Here is a 20,279-nt window from a genome sequence, read left to right as displayed (position 1 = left end):
TTTATCGCTAACCTTTCATTAGGACTTCCAATATCTGGAACCATCGAAAGAGTAATCGTTGCGATCAAAGTTTAGCTCTCTTATTCGCGGAGATTAAATTACTATGCGTAGATCGCGGGTTTTATGCATTTATTTATTCTTATGTAATTTAAGAACATCGATATTTTCTATTTGTTGTAAAATCGACTTTTTTAATAATCTGAAATTTCTATTGGAATATGGGTATAAAAGAAAGCCACACTATTATAAAATATGAAATAAGATTTATATCAGAATAGTATCTCTAGAAGCACGTTGTGAGACACGTCTTTATGCAGCGAAAGAAACGTTACGAATGAAACACAAGAGATCGAAACGGAGGAGCAACAGTCCAATATCAACAACTGAAGATCGAGGGTCCCATGCCGGGGACAACGTACAATGTATGCATATACAGGTCAATAGCCGGTTCAATCGATCCTACCTTCTAAGGAAATAATAGATTGATTTTGTTCTACATTTATGAAATAAATTCCAACAATTTCTAATAGTCTAATTACGAATTTTGCGATTACTAGATCGACTCTTGAATTCCACGTGGCGGAAGAACGTTTCAGGAGAGACGTGATCGGCCACAAGCGAACAGTCGTCTGCCGAACCGGGCGACTCGATCGTGTATCCACGAGGCGTTTCCGGGTCGGTTTTTTTATTCGCGACGGCACCTCGACGAGCAACTAACTCGATTCAGTTAGCCACTCGTCGAACACGTCCGCCGCGCATCGACCCAATTATTCACGCCTGACTCGGTTGAAAAAAAAGGGTACAGGTTCTGTTCTCTTTTTAGAGTCGCCGGGGAAGACGAATCGGGGTGTGAAGTCGACGATTAATAATATTTTCCGGTTGACTCGACGATACACCACGCGGAACCGTGTTACCTAAACGATCGGCATTGTTTCTCTGGCCACGCTTTCCTTACAGTAGACTTGCACCGCTTTCAGTCCCGGCCATTCATTGACTCGTACTACTTGGAGTTCGTTGAATCCGTCATCGTTGGATCAATTTTTGACTCTCGCCACTTGAAACTATTATTGGCCGATCGTGTTACCTAAACGATCGGCATCGTTTCTCCTTACATCGTTGCACCGCTTTCAGTCCAGGCCATTCATTGACTCGTACTACTTGGAGTTCGTTGAATCCGTCATCGTTGGATCAATTTTTGACTCTCGCCACTTGAAACTATTATTGGCCGATCGTGTTACCTAAACGATCGGCATCGTTTCTCCTTACATCGTTGCACCGCTTTCAGTCCAGGCCATTCATTGACTCGTACTACTTGGAGTTCGTTGAATCCGTCATCGTTGGATCAATTTTTGACTCTCGCCACTTGAATCCATTATCGGCCGATCAATTCGTGACTCACACTACTGGAAACGATTCTCGCCCGGCCAATTCTTGACTCGTACTACTCGAAAAATCGTTCGATGAATCTTTGAGCTTGTCCGTGGCAAAAATAGGATTCGCACGAACGTGCGTGCGTGCTCGAAACGCGGATCGACCGAACGTCCGTAAAACTGGTGGGTTATCGGTCGGGAACGACGGCAGAATGGCCGGATTAAAGATAATCACGTATCGAGCACGGTTACGTCCGCGTAATGCGTCCTAATGGGCCGGCTGGGCCCATGTAAATTACTTTATCCGAAAATACGGACGAAATTGCGGGGACGCATTATCGCACGATGCGTCATCGCAGCCGCGATCCATACATCGCGGGACCGGAATGAAATTTACGACGGCCGTTATGTGCGTGTTTCGGCGACACATCTAGAGAGAGAGAAAGAGAGATGAATGTACTGTGTGCGTGAACGCGTTCGTTCGTAGTTCGTTCGCCCATTCGTTCGTCGGTGTGCTCGCGAAGCTGGAAACAGAGACGCGCTTGCGTTTTGCCGGGACGAATAAATCGTGTTTCCAGCGTATCCGCCGACGCTCCGTCGCCGACGTAATTGCTTGTCCCGTGGCGCCTGGAAATTCACCGAAAAGATCGACTGGCTTCGTCGCTATTATTCCTCCCGTTCCGCGAATCCGCTCGAGCGGATCTTTTGTCGCCAGATTCGAACGAGGGGTCCAGACGTTCTAAATTCAGCAGTACAAATCAAGATTTCCTCGGCTAAGGTCTGCAAGATTAGCGTGCACGATCTGGTAAAGAATCGTAATGCAGTAAAACTGGTTAACTGTGCTCGTTCGTTGACTCGTACTACTTGGAGCATGAGGATTCACGTTCTTGTACCACTTTCGTCTGACCATGTGCTTGTACAACTTCGATACGACTGTTCATCGACTTGCATCACTTTAGAGTATGACCCCACATTGATTTATACTACTTGAGGATACCCAGTCACGTTCTTATATCACTTTAGTCTCACCATTCGCGTACTTGTGCTTCTCAATTCAGTAGTACAACTCAAGATTTCCTCGGCCAAGGTCTGCAAGATTAGCGTGCACGATCTGGTAAAGAATCGTAATGCAGTTAAACTGGTTAAGTGGTTACCTCGTTCGTTGACTCGTACTACTTGGTGCATGACGATTCACGTTCTTGTGCTACTTTCGTCTGACCATGTGCTTGTACAACTTCGATACGACTGTTCATCGACTTACATCACTTTAGCATGACCTCTCATTGACTTATACTACTTGAGGATGCCCAGTCACGTTCTTATATCACTTTAGTCTCACCATTCGCGTACTTGTACTAATTAAGTCTGACCTTTCGTGTACTTGTGCTACTTGCAGTCCGATCTTTCGTCGATCGGTACCACTTTGGATCATTCATTTACACATTCTCCTCGTGTCTGCTCCCTGCTATACTGCTCGCGGTCAGATCAAACCTCGACTTTTACTACTAGCGATAGAGACAGCAGCGTTTCTCTGGCGAGAAAAAAATCGTTCGACGGTGCTCAGTCTCGTCGAAGTTCTAGGATAAATGGGAAAATAAATAACCGTAGAAATAAGAGAAGAGACCGGGCTATATCCCCGAGGAGGGGTGGGTGTGAGGTTCTAATTTCGTTAGGGGCGCGTAAAGGCGAGGAGTAAGATCGAGCGGACGCAGACGAGAAGGAAAGAATCTCTTCCGTCGAATAATCCGCAGTGAAAGACGACCTGGCTCGATGGATTAGGATCCACCGACTCCACGCTGTTTAATTAACGTTCGCGGGATTAAGTCTGTTGCTGGGAAAACTCGGCTGATTACGGAATAATCGATCGATCCCCGTAAGAAAAGGGAATTACCCGACTTCGAGAGAATGAAATGCTCGGAGAATTTTCAAAGCCGTAAACCGATATCGATAAGAAATTTGTCGATGAACCCCGTCTGGAGAGCTCGCGGGAGCCGACGGGAATCCGGGAATGCTCGGCTTTGCCGTTGCTCAAGAGGAGAACAATGGACAGTCGTAGGGCGGATCTTCTTTTAATTAAACCGAGTTTATTCGTTTATCTCCGGGGGGTGGGGGCTTCTTTTAATTAAAGGAGCCGACGCGACGGGACGGCGAGGCTCGGTGCGGGGTTTTAAAAAATATCACGCCTCTCGGGAAGCATCGCGTAAATATTTCCACGCGAAAAATATGTCCGCCCGCGGCTCGTTTGGCACGTAGCCCGAGAGTACACTACCCGACGTAGGAAACGAAGAATCGTATTTTCCGCGGCCATAATTATTTGCGCGAACCGCTCGAAAATATGAATGCCAAGAAACGCTCCTGGTCCAGAAGCATCCTTCGGTGAAGGAATGTGATTTTCGAGCGACTGGTTCGAGAGGTTTTTCCAGAGCCTCCTCGGCTATCAAGGGTATCGGAGGCGTACTCGATCCATCAGGATCCTCGCGTTGATTGATAACAGACCGGGGCTTGACGGTTTGTCCCGATCCCCTCTCTGTCCGTGTCGTCTAATAGCACGTCAAAGGAGACGCTGAAGCGTCAGGAGCGTCTACGACAGGGAGGCAAATGGGTGCATCCAGTGCACTAAGCATTCCTTTGTTCCTGACGCGTGATTGACGCGGAATGCAGCGTTCTCTCTCTCTCTCTCTCTCTCTCTCTCTCTCTCTCTCTCTCGAGCCACTTTCCGCTGCGAGATCCTACAGGCCGTGTCAAACTCCGTGGCCGTTGGACACTCTGCGACGTTCCACAGTGGATTCTACACTAAATTTTCCATTCTCGAGAAACTGTCGATATTTGAACTGTGATAATGTCATTAAAAAAAAAAAATAGTATAGCAATATACCTAATCTCATTTTAAAGCTTTAAGCCTCTACTCTTTCCGTCCATCTTTCATTTTTATCCAAGATATTTTTCCATGGTACAGCCACTGGAAAACTGAAGACCCTTTCTTCGTTCAAAATGTTACAAATTGAAACATCCGTGAAAACATTGACAAGAATTTTTACAACGAATGTTTCAAACTTGATCTACGATTTTTTCTTCGAGTGAAAGATGTACTGCCAAAATTCTAATAACGATCGAAGAAGATCGTTTTGCAAACAGACGTGGATTCAGTCGTTTAAACGGTGACCATCGCTTTTCCCGCACCTTGTACTCGTACACTTTTCACAGCTTCGACCCTTCTAGTCCTCCCGCAGCCTATAATGGTTTTTGTTCGGCAACCGCGCTCCGCCTTTGAAGCCTCGATTGTCCCTCTGTTCTCGATCCTTTTCCCTTTCGCCGACCCGTTCGTGCCTTCGTCCCGAGGGAGCAAAGATCCTCCCTTTTCCTCTCGCCACCGTCGTCGGTCTAATGGCGATCGAGTTGATAATCCGTTTCCCCGCGATTCCGGTATTGGAATCGAGAGCTTCGCCGCATCTGTGCCCGGGAGAAGACCAATCTCCGAGTCGATTTACACGCCTCGTTTTCGTATTTCGTATTTCGTCTCTTTGCCCAGCGTCGTCGACTACTTTCCGCCGGTTTCGTCCGGCTAATAATCGATTTTCGCTACTCGGAATCCGAGCGTTCGTCGCTCGTCGACCTGTACCACTTGTGGGTCGCTGCTCGTTGACCTGCGCTACTTGTAGTCTGATCTTTCGTCGATCTGCGCCACTCGCGGACCGAGTGATCGTTGACTTGCACTACTTGTACTCCGACCATTCGCTGGCTTCTACTACTTGTATTCCCACCATTCACTGACTTGGTTTACTTGTGAGCCGACTGTTCGTTGACTTGTACTACTTGTACCCCGACCATTCACTGACTTCTACTACTTGTATTCCGACTATTCACTGGCTTGTTCTACTTGTGGGCCGACTGTTCGTTGACTTGCACTACTTGTACCCCGACCATTCACTGGCTTCTACTACTTGTATTCCCACCATTCACTGACTTGGTATACTTGTGAGCCGACTGTTCGTTGACTTGTTCTACTTGTACCCCGACCATTCACTGACTTCTACTACTTGTATTCCGACTATTCACTGGCTTGTTCTACTTGTGGGCCGACTGTTCGTTGACTTGCAGTACTTGTGCCCCGACCATTCGCTGGCTTCTACTACTTGTATTCCCACCATTCATTGACTTGATTTACTTGTGAGCCGACTGTTCGTTGACTTGTACTACTTGTACACTGACCATTCATTCACTTGTACCACTTGTATTTGAAACCTTTATCTATGTATCTACACGGTGAGGCACTAACTATTGCCACGTACAATAACTCCGAAAGTATGGTAGTAGCAGAAACGTTTTCGGAACAAAAGATGAATGAGACAACAGGGGCTGTAATATGGCGTTAATCTCGTTTTTCTAGGTGGAGTCGCTTCAGAGATGTGAAGGTTACCTTTGTTTTTTTTTTTTTTTTTAATAGAATGTTATGTTTTGATACCTGTTTTCTGATAGCGACTATTGAGACGAATCCAACGAGGTGCAACATTAATGTTTTTGAAGGTCAGCAAACTTTTCTGCTACTATCATACTTTCGGAGTTGTTGTAGGTGGCAATAGTTAGTGCCTCACCCTGCATACTACCTTTGGGTCGACAAATCGTTGACTCGAACTACTTGAAATCCAATGAATCCTCGCATTCTTCGTACCAGACAATAATCAATGAACTATCAGCAATCTCCAGCTGCAAATGAAACGATAACGTAATGGCTGCATAAATAAATAGTCTAATATAAACAGGTGGCAGTATAAATAGTAGAACAACAGTAGAATGGCATCACTCATTTCTCTGCAGCGATTAATCTGGTAACATACACGTCTGTCAGAGTGACCGATAAAAAATCTTTCGAGATCCATGCATAATGCTCGCGAGGCTGAATTACCGGGGTCGCCAATGTGTTCCGTTCTCACCCCCGGTGGTTTCACGACCCGCCCTTGATAATCGTTCTCTTATCGCCCACACGTCCGTGAATTCTATTACCCGTTCCATCGAATGGGTGTACCGTCGCGTCGCACCGACGGCTCCGGATCGCGCCTCGAAACTCGGCACGGCTGTCGGACATTCCAGCCGGCCGCTTATCCGACCCGGTGATTAATTATTAATTAAAAATCGCACGGTAACGCGCGACGGTGTGTTCGCGTGGAAATCGTGGGGAACGTGCGCGAGAGGGCAAGAGAGAGAGAGAGAGAGAGAGAGAGAGAGAGAGAGAGCGAGCACAGTTTTTGCGCCTCGGCGTCTCGTCGCATTTGCATACCGCGACAGTTTTTCACCTTAGATACGCGTCGCGCTCCGTCCGTGTCCGAACGAGCGTAATTAATGACAGCAGCAGGCTCCTGTGACGCGTCCACCAGGACTGGCTTGTTTGTCTTGCACTGTCACGAGTCGGGCACCGCTCTTAACCCTGGATAACCGAACTACCGTGTGCGTGAGAAATTAAGCCGAATAAAAACAGGAACCGGTGATCCCACCCTTTTTATTCGACAACGAAAATCTGTTTCTCATAGACAGGAACAGGATACGTGAAAAAAAGTTAAATTGTCGGGCATGTAGCAGAAGACTGTAACGATCGGACAGACCACTAACGGTTTTTTTTTTCTCTTTTGCCGCAGCCGTCCTGGATGAGAAGCAGGGAGTATTGGGACGACAGCTTCGAGGCCAGGTACGCCGAGCTCAGGAAGGATCCGACGAGGCCGTCTCTGAAGGTAGGTCCTCCCTTTCTGCGCACAGTTCGAGTATAACGCTCGTAGTCGTTCGACGTCGTCTCGGCTTCGAGCATCGGCAGGGAAATTTTGACAGAGATTCCCTATTAACAGACGTTCCCCGGACGTACCTTGGCTGGCGTGCCGGTGCACTCGTTATCGAAAGCTTAAGCGTTGAAAAGCCTCGGGTTCGACACGGTCGAGCGACGACCGACCAAATATTGAGCACGAAAGCGGCGCGAGCGGGACGAAAGAGGCTGCTGCTGCTGCTGCAGCCGCTTTCGGGCAGCTTTGATGAAGCATTCCCATTAGTGGCCCTGTGAAGGGCCAGGGGACGCGCACGAACTGCTGGTTAAGGGACGGGCTGTGGCTAACAGCGTACAAAGGTTCGCAGAGGAAACCGCGGCACGCGGCGGCAACCGGCTGTGCTCTGAAATACGCCGAAATGCGCCGCATACACCGGAGATTTTCGACCGCTGGCTGTCCAAAGGGTTACGCGCGACTCCGAACTACACGACTGCAAAATTATCTGCCGTTCCGAAACGTTCTTCCAGCCGGGTTACGCTCGAACGTTGACTTACAAGCCTGCCCGGCCTGTCGTTCACCTTTACTACTCTCTGCCGAACCGTTCGTCGACATTACTACTCTTGGCCTGACCGTTCGTCTATTCCGACTACTCGTATTCTGACTATTCGTCTATTTAAACTACTTGTAGTCCGATCGTTTGTTTACTATCTCTACTTATACCCTGACCTTCCATCGACTTGTACTACTTGGACTTACACTATTCGCTGTCCTAGAACTCGTTTACTTTCACTGCTTACACTCCGACCTTCCATCGACTTGTACCACGCGCACTCTGATAGTTCCTCGACACGTAGCGCCTTGCGTCCGACCATTCGTCGACTTGTACTACTTAACACCGAAGCCGGTGCGCCTCGCGACTCTTAAACCTCGATCCGCTGGTTCTTAATCCTTCCGTTCGACTAATGGCAGGATTTTCGGAAGAATGTCCTGTCTTTCTTTCGTCTCGGATTCGAGAGACCGACGAAAGAGTACGAAGTTCGAAGCGGGAAGCTCGATCGTGTAATAATCGGATCTGCGTAATGAAGCGGCACGATGCTGACGGGCACGACGGATGGAAGGGTCCGTTTACAACGCCAGGCAACCAGGGAACAGAGAGAGAGAGAGAGAGAGAGAGAGAGAGAGAGAGAGAACCGAGGAGTGCAGCTTACCGAGCGTGCAACCGTGTACGTGCTTCCTGAAGCCTCAAGGCGGGTTCCGCGCGTCGAGCAGACGGGGACGAAACTTCGTTAACGAATCTCTGAAATGCCTCGGATGCGTCGGCTTAATTAGCTCGCGAACGTGAATGCTGGGCTGCCGTTGCCAGGCGCCGCGCCGCCGCGACGAGACGCGACTACACGCGACTACACAGTCCGCAGCCCTCGGCCCGGGTCGATTCGCTCGAATTTATGGGCTGACCTCCGTGCAAGTTCGACAATATCGAAAACTGCGAACCCGACCCGACCCGACCCGACCCGACCCGTTCCCGAGAACTCGTGCAACATGTCTCTTTCATTCCACGGTAGTGCCTCTGTGCTGGTCCGAGACTTTCCTCGCTCTCCAAGGTAATCGAACCTGTCCCGTAAGGAGAGTCCCGTCGAGAAAATAAATTCGAGTGGTACCTTATACTCGAAGAGAGTCGCGAGACATGTAGCGAGGCAGTACTGTACAATATCGTAGATTCATTTTCCTTCGGTTATTCTCTAGATAAATTCCAACGATAGAAATTTTCGAGTCGAGATGATTTTACTGCGGTTTCCTTTAGGTTATAGTATACAGGGTGGTCCGCGCAATTGTTTCAGTCCATAACTCCGTTATTAATGCATTTACGAAAAAATATCAAAAGAGAAAGATAAATGGTTCGAAGAACGCTACATTCGTAGGCCCTTAGATTCTTTTAGGTGCAATAACGGAGTTATGGCCTGAAACAATTGCGTGGACCACCCTGTAGTATAATATAGTATAGCAAGTGGAATTGGTCACGACACCAGCTAAATTATCACGAGGTCAGAAATATTAAATTTATACATAGGTGTCATGCTGGTCGGAATTAATTTTCGTTGAACGAATAGTATTATGTGTTATATAACACATAATATGCAAGATTATAAAGAAAAAACAAAATTTATTAATTCTGTTTGAAACTTTAGATATAGGTAACGCAATAATATGTTTTAATTTTATGTAAAATTTATATTTTATAGTTCTCCATCGTGTGGTATGGCCATCCGAAAAGAGTCTGAAAAAATCAATAGGTTTCGTGAAATGAGCAGGTACATTAGGCCCAACAATCTTAGATCCCGTCGAAAAATTAGTTTTTGATTGATTGATAAAATCTCTCCAAACAGTAAATTCATTTATACCACTATTCTAATTTTCATAATTTTCTTCTACTTCACTATCGCTGGAAACTTCTAGTTGCATCACTCGTCGCTTCACTGGAACTATGTCACTATCAGAATCACTAGTATAAATATTTTCGAAACAACCGTTATCGCTCTTTATATCAATGACAGTGTTCAAAGAGTCAAAATAAAATTCCGAAGTGGAGGGAGGATCTACCTTTTCGTTGGTTTTTGGCTCGATCCTCCCAGTCAATTCGATTTCAAGCAAGCTAGGGAAAAGATCGTTCTCTAGCTCTTCCCTTGTACACTGCTTCTCAACTGTACTTTGTTCCGGTTCAATCTCTATTATAAATACAGTCTACTTTTTTAGTTCGTTATATTTAGTTTCCTTTGTTTACGAGAGGAAAACTCCTTACCTAAATCAGTCGACACTTTACGTGTGAATCCACATCTAAGGCTCGAACATCATCGCGATAACCACGAGCAATTAACAGTGGCTGAGAGTAGACATACGACCGCAAAGGGTTAAGAAATCAGGGTGACCTCCACTTCCAGTCCATTGTTTGTGCTCGGTCAACGTCGTACGTTCCTAGGAGGGCGATCTTCGCGGGCCAATCACACCTAGGGGAAAACTGCCGCCTCGTTTGGAATTCATCGAGGTCGATCGCGCGGAAACTTCTCGATGAAAATTCATAAGCGTCCAATTTCCCTAGGCCGTTGTTCCGCTGAGGTTCTTTTTCCCCGCAGCTTCTCGCGGCGTCAGTGAATATTTAACGCGATACCTCTCCCTCTCTTTCTCTCTGATCTTTGAAGCCGCCGACAACGGCAAAAAAGGAAAGACGCGAAGTAAGAACAGCCGGAGAACCGCTGCGACAAAGGATGCAATAAACCGATACGCTCGTAATCATCGTTGGAAGCCGCGGCATGCTGAACCCCGAAGCATAGTTCACCGACGAATCCCTATTATGCATCCCCGTTTATTACTGGACCGCGCGATGCAACCCCCGTTCCGAACGTTCCGACGTGTTGCACGGCGTTGCAGCGGGTTGCATCGCGTTGCACCGTCGTCCGATCGATGGTGGCGGCTACAGATTGTTTGGGGGGAAGCCTATTCAGCCGTGAGAGAGCGGGGAGGGGGAGGGGAGAGCTCATGAACTCCTACGTGGTCGGAATAGCCCGCGAGCGATCCGAAGAATTTCATTTTGTACGGTGCTGCCCCGGTAGTTGATCACGGGATCGTCCGATTTCCCCTCGGATCGATTCCACCGTCGCGCCGCGTCGTCTAATATCGTCGGAATTGTCCGACATTTCCCGTCGTCGACAATCCGGGACAACGAGGGACAAACACAGAGGCAGTACCGCACAATGCGAACGACCGATCCAGCATGCGAGTCACGCGATCCAATTCGCAGGCTTCAAAGGGCGGCGTTAATTACGCGACCAAACCGAATGCCACGGATCCGAACCGAACGGTCATCTCTTGCGTTTAATAATCCAGCTGATGTCGCTGCTGCTGCCGCTGCTGCTGCTGCTGCTGCTGCTGCTAGCAAAACCAGTCCGACGATATACTGATTCGTATGCATGAGACCATCCTCGGCTCAGCTCGCCTACGATCAGAAGAACCTCCGACACACGCCCTTTATCCCTTCGTTCCCTTCACAGATTCCAACACCGTGATCAGTACCCACGTAGTTTCACCAACTTCGTCAGCTACTTCCGGGAATCACGATCGCACGACAATCGCCCGGAGAGAGAAAGAGGGAGAGTTCGATGGGGAATTTAGCTCCCCGAGGACCATCTTATTCCTTAAACCCCTGATAGTCGGGCCGTAGCGCAGGGAACGAACAAAAACGCGAATGTACAGTGAGCAGCACGATTGCACACGATTCGGCTACTTCTGCTTCTTGTAGAAATGATCGTTTACCTATGTGTGAATTGTTCACAGGCCAAGTCGATTAACATTCCTTCGATTTTCTTTGTATTTTACTGTGAAAGCGCTTCATTCATGCAGAGATTATTTTCAGCCTCAATGGCCCTGGACTCGGTCTTTAATTCCGTTGCATTCTTTTACATACTTTCCGTACACCTAAATTATTATTAATAATTAATAAATTATTCTATTGTCTTGGAGAACCACCCCTTGAATTTTCACCCGCCTGGAGTCGAATACCCTGTACAATTAAATTGTCGCCAAAAAATACAAACCTATGTTTTTGTCCTATTGTCGTGATTTCCCTTTGACTTTCTCGTCCAGTTCTTTCTTATTTACTCTATTAGCATTTGAAATATATTGTACATACATACAGGGTGATCGCGATAATTTGTGCCAGCGTTTTTTTTTTTCGTAAAAAGTAAACATTAGAAAAAAAAACCCGAAGAGGAGGTAGTTGTAGTATATTTTACTAGCAATATAATAACGTATCTCAGGTTTTTGTATTTTTAATATTTTTCTAGAAACAAAGATGACATTGACTTTTTTAAATAGAATGCTACATATTTGTTCACGTCAAGTGAAAACGGACATTGAGACCGGTTTAACCATGTAGTATACTATGGTCTTCAGGGTCATACAAGGGCGGAAATCAAAGAAATGGATATAAAATTTCGTAGTATTGTATTTACTAGTATGTTGTAGTGATAAAACTATATCTCGTGTTCAATGTGACTTCCGTTATCAAGAATGCATTTCTGAGTTCTGCTGACTACATTCCTGGTAGTTTCTGCCAATGTTGCACTAGATATGGATGCACAGGCTTCTTTTATCTTAGTTTGCAAGTCGTCCAAATTTCTCGATGGTGAAGTGTAACCAATATCTTTAATATGTCCCCACAAAAAAAAATCTAGTGGTGACAAATCGGGGAATCTCGCAGGCCATTTTATAGGTCCGTATGTTCCGATCCATTTATCGTTAAACATACTATGTAAAAAATGGTTTCACGATCTACAATTGTGAGGAGGAGCCCCGTCTTGTTGGAAGTACATGTCTCGTACAAGAAACAATGACAGTGATTACCAGTAATTGTCAAATTCACAATTTAGAAATTGTAAGTATTTATTTCCATTTAGAATTCCAGTGTAAAAATATGGATCTATGTTATCAATAATTCCACACCAAGCGTTTGTTCTGAATTGTATTCGGAAATTTGTCTGTTTTTTCAATTTCGGATTCTCGGTCGTCCAAAGGCGAGCATTATGTCGATTACACATGATGTTATTATCAAAACTGGATTCATCTGTCCATAATATTTTTCTATAAAAATTGGAATCGTTCATGTTATTTGTTAGGAACCAATTACAAAATTCAGTACGTCGTGGATAATCAGATTCCTGGAGACTTTGTACTTTGTGATATTTGAAAGGTTTGTAATCGTACAATTGTAGAACTTTATGTATTGATGCAATTGAAATATCACATAGTCTGGCCACTTTTCTTATCGAAGTAGATTGATCTTCTTGAAAATAAAGAAGTATTTCTAATTGTTTGTTTCCTGAAAACAGTGATCACACGGATCCTCTGATGTTTTGACTCTACTACAGATCCTGTTTCATTGAAACGTTTATCAAGATGGAGAAACTGAATTTCACTAGGTTGTACTCTTTGTGGATATCTTTCTTCGTACACTAGTTCACTTTGTCTCTTATTTTTATGACACTCGTAAAAAATATTTATCATATACACTTTTTCCTGCGTAGAATAACGATACATAATAATAACGTATGGTTTGGCTGGTTGTTTCGCACAACTGTGCTGGAACTAAAGGAATAAGCTTGTCTTTTCATAAATATTCACACAGTCAGCGGAAGTCACATTCAACACGAGATGTAGTCTTATCGCTACAACATACTAGTAAATACAATATTACGAAATGTTAAATCTATTTCTTTCACTTCTGTCCTTGTATGACCCTGAAGACCATAGTACACTACATGGTTGAACTCGTCTCGAGTTCGAAGAACTTTTATTTCGAACTCGAGTTTTCTCTACGTTTTACTTTTTTCGAGAAATTAATCGATTTGGCAAATGAACGATTCACGTAATGTTCTCGCAGCGTATGCAACATCGCAACGTTTTCAGACTTCCGGGGTACGTCACGCATATTTCGCGCCACGGGCGTTTGAACTTTTATTGGCGAGCGTTCGAATACTTTCGCGAACCACTGTACGCCCTCGTAAAAACCAGTCTGGCTTGTAAAAATGTCGGCCCTCGGTCTCTTTTCCCCTAGATAAACGTAATGGAACGGTCGCGGAGCCCGACCACCCAGGGTCTACTTACCCCCCAGACAACACCCTCTCTCTTTCTCTCTCTCTCTGAGAGCCCCTGTCTCTCGCACTCGCGACCTCCTTTCCTGGAACGACCCCAGGCCACTTGCTTATTGATGTTTATTTATTAAACGAGATTGCGTATTTCCGAGCTCGCCGTGGATTGGACCGGTTCGGGGGAGGGGTCTGGAAATGTCCCTAGACGACGGATAGATCCCTGGAACTTCGGAATTCTGGTTGGAGAGTTTGAGCCTTCCGCGATACACACCCTCTTTCGCGCGTTCCTCCCGCAAGGCTGCTTTATACAACGAGATTGCTCGGGGAGAAGAGTTTGAAAAATTCCCTAGATGCGCCAGCAGTTTCTGCAATGAAAATCTCCCTGGGGTCTTCCACGGAAACGCCCTGCATCGGTCTCTCGTTGTAATTCGCTGGCTTTGCGACTCGGTTGTTCGTCGCGGAGGTTGAACGCCGAAGATACGATTGTTAAATCTCGGATAACTATCATTCGGCAAAAACCTCTCGACTCGTCGTCTCTCTTCCGATTCGCGAGAATTTCAGATCCCAGACTTTGGAAATTTAAGCGAGCCCTATTGCAACCAGGATTTCTGTTGCTGCGACGTACAGGCGCCATTTTGTTCTAGGGACATCCGGATGGTAACGTTCGCTGGTCCTTTTAATCGCGATAAGAAACTTGTGGCCACGCCGGGAATCAAAAGCTTCGAATATTCCCGCGACAGCCTCCGGATAATGATATCGTAGAAGGCGGAGGGGGAAGGTGGGATGGAATCGTCCGCGTTAGGGCATTGTTGTGCGCGTTTTCGAGAAGGACACCCCCGGCCTTGTCGCGCCATTGTGACCCGACCGACAATGGCCTGATGAGCCGGCATTGTCGAACTTGTCGAAGTCAGCCGCGACCAGAGCCGCGAGATGAAAGGCCCTGGACCGAGGCCGGGGGAGGAGCCCGACGGGGCTCGATGGAATCGCTCTCGTCCGGGAATCCGTCTAAACATTTGTCCCGGTGGATCGACGAGATCCCGATCAAAGCCGGCCACCTCTAGCCCTCTCTTCCTCTCTCTCTTTTCCCTTTGGACGGGGAGACCAGGAGCCGGCCATTTTCTCGCCAAGCTCGATTAAAATCAGCCCTTCCACCGAGTAGAGTCGTTTTGTTTGAGACTTTCAACTTCTCTTCTACTTAAGCACACGGCTTTTGGCATACGAGCGGTGTTTGTTTTGTTGGAGTATACACCGAAATGCGCGAAACATGCGGAGAGGGAGGTCTTTTTTGACCTGCGGTTTATTGCACTTCGAACGCCGCCATTTTCCGTATTAAAGGGCCTAAGGAGGAAGAAGGCAACAGTCTACCGAGCCAGTAACAGCTCCCATATTTCTATTCCAACTACCGATAGTCACACTTTCAGTGTATCAGTCAAATACAGAATCGTGTTATATGCGAACAATATTAACCCTTTGCACTCGGCGCTAGTTTCATTCTAAAACTAAATTTTTCTTCCGTCTTAGAATATTTTCATTTTATTCGTACGAAACTGATCCGATTACCACGTATAATATTTAAATGTTTAGTAATCTATTAAATAAAAATTCTGTAATGTGACAAATATTTTATAATATTTTTTGTAATTTCTTTGAAATAATGCCACAATAATTTCTAGTGGTGCTTCAGAGTCACCACTAAAAATTACTCTGTCATTATTCAAAATATTTTCTAACATTATTCAATTTGTTTGTATTTAATTACTAAACATTCCGGTACTGTACGAGTAAATTCCACCACTTTCGTATGTACAACATGAAAAGAAAATATATAGAAGGGCAATACTCTAGTTGGGAAGAAATCTTTCGTTTTGGAGTTGAAATAGCTTCGAGTGCAAAGGGTTCACCAAGCTGATCAACGTTTATTCCGTCGCGGAGTTTACATAAACACTTGAAATATAAAGTTGCATTTAATCTCCTAACCCATCTCGTCATCCCAACATGTTTATTACATTTTTGTCTGGCGTGTTTTCAGGTGATCCTGGTGCCTCACAGCCACACGGATCCAGGATGGCTGAAGACGTACGAGCAGTACTTCCACAGTTCAACGAGGAGCATCCTGAACAACATGGTCTCGAAGCTGCAGCAGTGGCCTAACATGACCTTCATCTGGAGCGAAGTGTCCTTCCTGTCGCTGTGGTGGGAGAGGTGAGAGAACGTGTTCGTCGTGATAAAAGAAAAAAAGTACAAGCTTGCTTCTGTGCAAGCTCGTTACCGGCGTCGAACTGTGTGCTCGTAGACGAACGACGGTGTACTTCCGTTTCGCCATCGAAAGCCGACGTCCGGTCATCTTCCAAGTACCTTACTTTCAACTTACGAGGCTTGGCTTGTCTTTCTGTTCTCTGCTTTCTCGGACAATTGTACGTCAGCTTGCGCGAAGTCTACAATTGGAACGTTATCGAACAAAAATTTTCGGAACCGATAGTAGGGTTAATGAAAATTACCGAAACGAGGGGAACAGTTGGAGGATTCAGGACGTTCCCGGACGAACAAACGGAATAGTCTGGCCGACGGAGCCAGGTTTTTACGTCGGCGTTAGGGCCCTCGTTGTACGGCATCCCTCGAACGACGACAGTCGTAAAACGGGCCATTAGGACCGGCAGATAGCGACCGGAATGGCACTACCTCGAGAGAGCAGTTAAGACGTCCCCTGGAACAGAGAATATTCCCCAGGCTTTCTTTTTTAACGATCGAAAGAACGCGCCGGGATAAAGATGAGGGAGTATCGCCGGCATAAAGGCATCCCCAGGAGATGGTGGACCCAGAGAAACAGAGCTTCCCCTTTTTCCCTAGGAACGACGGTAGAGGATCGAGGGTTCTGACCGTTTCATCAAAGACGAGCGGAATTCGAATGTCGCTCGATAAGAGGATAACGAGAAGGAGAATCGAACTCTGTTTGCGTGGGACGCCATATTGGAAGCGCCGGGACTTGGAAATGGTCGGTTATCAGGGGAATAACGTCACGGTTTTATCGAGATAACATCGATTGACGCTTGCTACTTCCCGGGGATGGAAAAATGATATTTGTTTCCGGCGATATGCGCTTCGAAAAGAGCCTAACATTAAGAAGCTCGTTCAATACGGGAAACGGAGCTTGTTACCTGCAAAGGGACAGAGAAATACTCTTTTTCCTCCTACAGGATTCGAGATCTCTGCACGGTTCGATCAGCAAAATCGAACAACTTCGCTATAACCTAGTTAGACACGTCGAGATGGATTCTCGCAGATAACGGCCATCTTGGAACGACCCTGGCGTTAAACAGCTCCTTCGGGGCGGGAAACAGAGCTCGTTACCGGCAAAGAGACCGAGAAGTATCCTCATTCCTTCTCTAGGATTTGAAATCTCTGCTCGGTTCAATCAGAAGAACGAACAGTTTTGCTAAAATTACAATAGAAATCTCGAGGTGGACGGCCGCTGGTGGCGGCCATATTGGATCCCCGATTCGATCGGGAACGAGCTGGAAAACGTTGCGAGATCCCAGCGACTGTTAAGAAGGAGCCCGCGGTCTTACCTGGAGGTATAATTCACTTGGCCAAAGGGGGTTAAACGCGAATACGCTCGGCCGCGGCCTACGCGACGGTGATATACAGGCCTTGTAATTGTGAGTTACATCGCAGATAGCCGCCGGCGAACGTGTAACGGTGGGCGACTTGTAATTTCCAGCGATACAATCCGCGATACAAATCATATTTATTGCCGGCTGCATTCCAGCCGGACCAGGCCGGACCGAACCGGACCGGACCGGACCGGGATTTACGCGATCCGAGGTGTGCCGCGTCGCGTTTCCGCGTCCCCGTTGCTCGTAAACCACCAATGAATTCCGGTTTACTTCTGTTTCCGGTTTTCGACCGCGAGAGACCCACCCGCCCCTGCGACCACTGGATTACTTGTGCTTTGCGGCCATTTTGCGCGATCGCAGACGGTTTCCGAGAGGCTTATTTGAAAGCGAACACTCCTACAAGATCTCGCAGCTTGCTACCTGAAATTTTCCTGAAGAAGCTTCTGCAAAATCAATTGCACGCGCGTTACAGCGAGAATGCTACCCCGCTGACAAAAACTGATCGAATCAAAACCGCGAACACACAAAGAAATAATATTGTACAGGGTGTTTCGCCTAATTCGAGCATCTAGAATAATCCGCTTGTTTTTTATGATAGAAAGAAATTGCAGAGGAAAACATTAGTTCGTTCAGAGGGCAAAAAAATTTGTTCAAGGTTATAGTTTTTGAGATTTCAAGGTCATCGAAGTATTTTTAAATGGAATGATATATTTTTATTACTGCTATATGATAGCCTTATATTTCAGGTCAAGACGAATCCAATGACCTGTAATATTATGACCTTCACGTAACATTGAGTACGAAAAATTCATAAAAGTAGGGCACCTGATGTAAACAGTGAAATAACAATGACATGGTCCGCCTAGGGTTTCAAGAAATGTTCTTGAACCTTGACTAATGACTGTAAACACGCTTACAATAAATTGTAAACACTGATAGCAATTCTTCGCCTTTCGGTGACTCTAATCAGTACGTTTAACAAATTCATCGGGATTTATTCGATTGTGAAAGATAACGTTACCTCACTGAAACGATGGTGTACAGTGATGCAGAAAAGATAGGAATGATTTTAGTTTATAGTGAGGCTAAAAGTAACTCGGCACCAGCATCTCAACTGTACGCAGAAAGATACCCTGAGAGAAATCATCCTTCTCGACAAAGTTTTGACCGCATAGTTCAGTTGTTTTGTAGAACAGGGAGTATTAAATCACTGAACAGAAAACGATCAAAACCTGCTCCTAGAGAAGATGTCAAAACTTTTGTATCGGCTACAGTTAATATTAATCGTACTGCAAGTTGTCGAAAAACTGGACGTTCTTTAGCCGTTTTCAAAGCAAGTGTGTGCCGAATATTGCAACGTCATAAATTTCGTCCATACCATATTTCCTTACATCAGGAGCTTCATGGCAACGACTTTGAGAATCGTGTTGCTTTTTGTACCTATGCATTGCAGCAAATACAAAGAAGTGAACATTTCTTTTATAACGTTCTCTTTACTAACTTCTCTCACAACTGAATACACATAACATGCATTATTGGTGTACTGAAAACCCGAAATGGCTTCGACAAGTTGTACACCAGCGTCCATGGAGTGCAAATGTATGGTGTGGAATCGTTGGTGATAACATTATTGGACCATTTTTTATCGATGGCACTTTGAATGGTCTAAAATATGTTAATTTTTTAACTGACGTGTTACCTGATTTACTGGAAAACGTTTCCCTGCTTCAAAGAAATCGGATGTTTTTTCAACATGATAGCTGTCCGGCACACAATGCATTAATAGCACGCCAGGTATTAGATCCAAAATTTCTGCAACACTGGATCGGTCGTGGTGCAGATATTCAATGGCCTGCACGTTCGCCGGAACTTACACCTCTAGATTTTTTTCTTCGGGGTGCAATAAAATCAGAAGTTTATAACTACACTCCACAACACCGGAAAATATGAGAGAACGGATTAGAACCTCATGTGCTAATATCAGTGATCAAGTCATGGGGCAGGTCAGAGAATCGTTCATTGATCGGTTACATAAATGTATTGAAGTTAATGAACATCATTTTGAACACTTGCTGAAACAAATTTTCCTTCATTATTTATTCTGTCATCGTTGTTTCACTATTTACATCAAGTGCCCCACTTTTATGAATTTTTCATACCCAAGGTCACGCGGAGGTCATAATATTACAAGTTGTTGGATTCGTTTCGACTTCGACGACCTTGAGATCTCAAAAACCTTGAACAAATTTCTGTTGCCTATCTGAACCTATTTTCCCCTCTGAACCAACGAATGTGTTCCTCTGCAATTCTTTTCTACCATAAAAAAACAATCGAGATATTTTAGACGCTCGAGTTAGGTGAGACATCTTGTATATACGCAATCGTCTCGTAAACTAGACACTATGGGAAACAAATAATTCAAATAGAACTCGTTCAAAGCAGCCTGTTCCGTGACAAATACGTGAACCTAATTATGCCGGTGTTTCAAGGCCATCCATTGTCATTTATTTTTGTCGGTGGTGGTAGACAATAAGGTCCGAAGCTCGAACAACCATGCCCAACCATTCGCATTCGAGTTGGAATTCATGACCAGCATTCGGAGCTAGCGTTTCGGGCTGGACCTCGATTGTTAGCGGATCGTCAGGCCGCAGGCATTTCGGTGTGGGGAGGTTGGAGGTTTAAGGCCGCTTAACCTTGAGGACGCGGATCGAACGTCTTGACTACCAGTGGAAAGGAATTCGTCTTCGCGGCCTCCGCTTCGGTTATTACGCGGAAACCGCCCCCAGGGCTCCATTTGTTCCCGGGGTTGTGGTCCCGGGGAATTGTTTCGATGGGAACGGCGAACTCTGGGGGAACTTGGCGGGGAGAGAAAGTAGACTTTATTATAATCGCCGGACCCGGCAAACGTTA

The 20,279-nt window shown here is 45.8% G+C and overlaps 1 protein-coding gene across 4 annotated transcripts in view; it reads left to right on the top strand.

Annotated features, from left to right (window-relative positions):
- Nucleotides 1–20,279, top strand: part of Alpha-man-iib (alpha-Mannosidase class II b) — a 152,725-nt gene that overhangs the window by 105,987 nt on the left and 26,459 nt on the right. For all 4 annotated transcript variants that reach the window (XM_076797281.1, XM_076797284.1, XM_076797285.1 and 1 more), the window contains 2 exons: nucleotides 7,001–7,093; nucleotides 15,785–15,957. In XM_076797281.1, coding sequence (XP_076653396.1) covers nucleotides 7,001–7,093; nucleotides 15,785–15,957 — 266 coding nt within the window. The remainder of the gene's footprint in view (nucleotides 1–7,000; nucleotides 7,094–15,784; nucleotides 15,958–20,279) is intronic.

Source organism: Halictus rubicundus, chromosome 11 (assembly GCF_050948215.1).
Source record: "Halictus rubicundus isolate RS-2024b chromosome 11, iyHalRubi1_principal, whole genome shotgun sequence".
Taxonomy (NCBI): Eukaryota; Metazoa; Arthropoda; class Insecta; order Hymenoptera; family Halictidae; genus Halictus; species Halictus rubicundus.
This window is presented reverse-complemented; position numbering and strand designations above follow the sequence as displayed.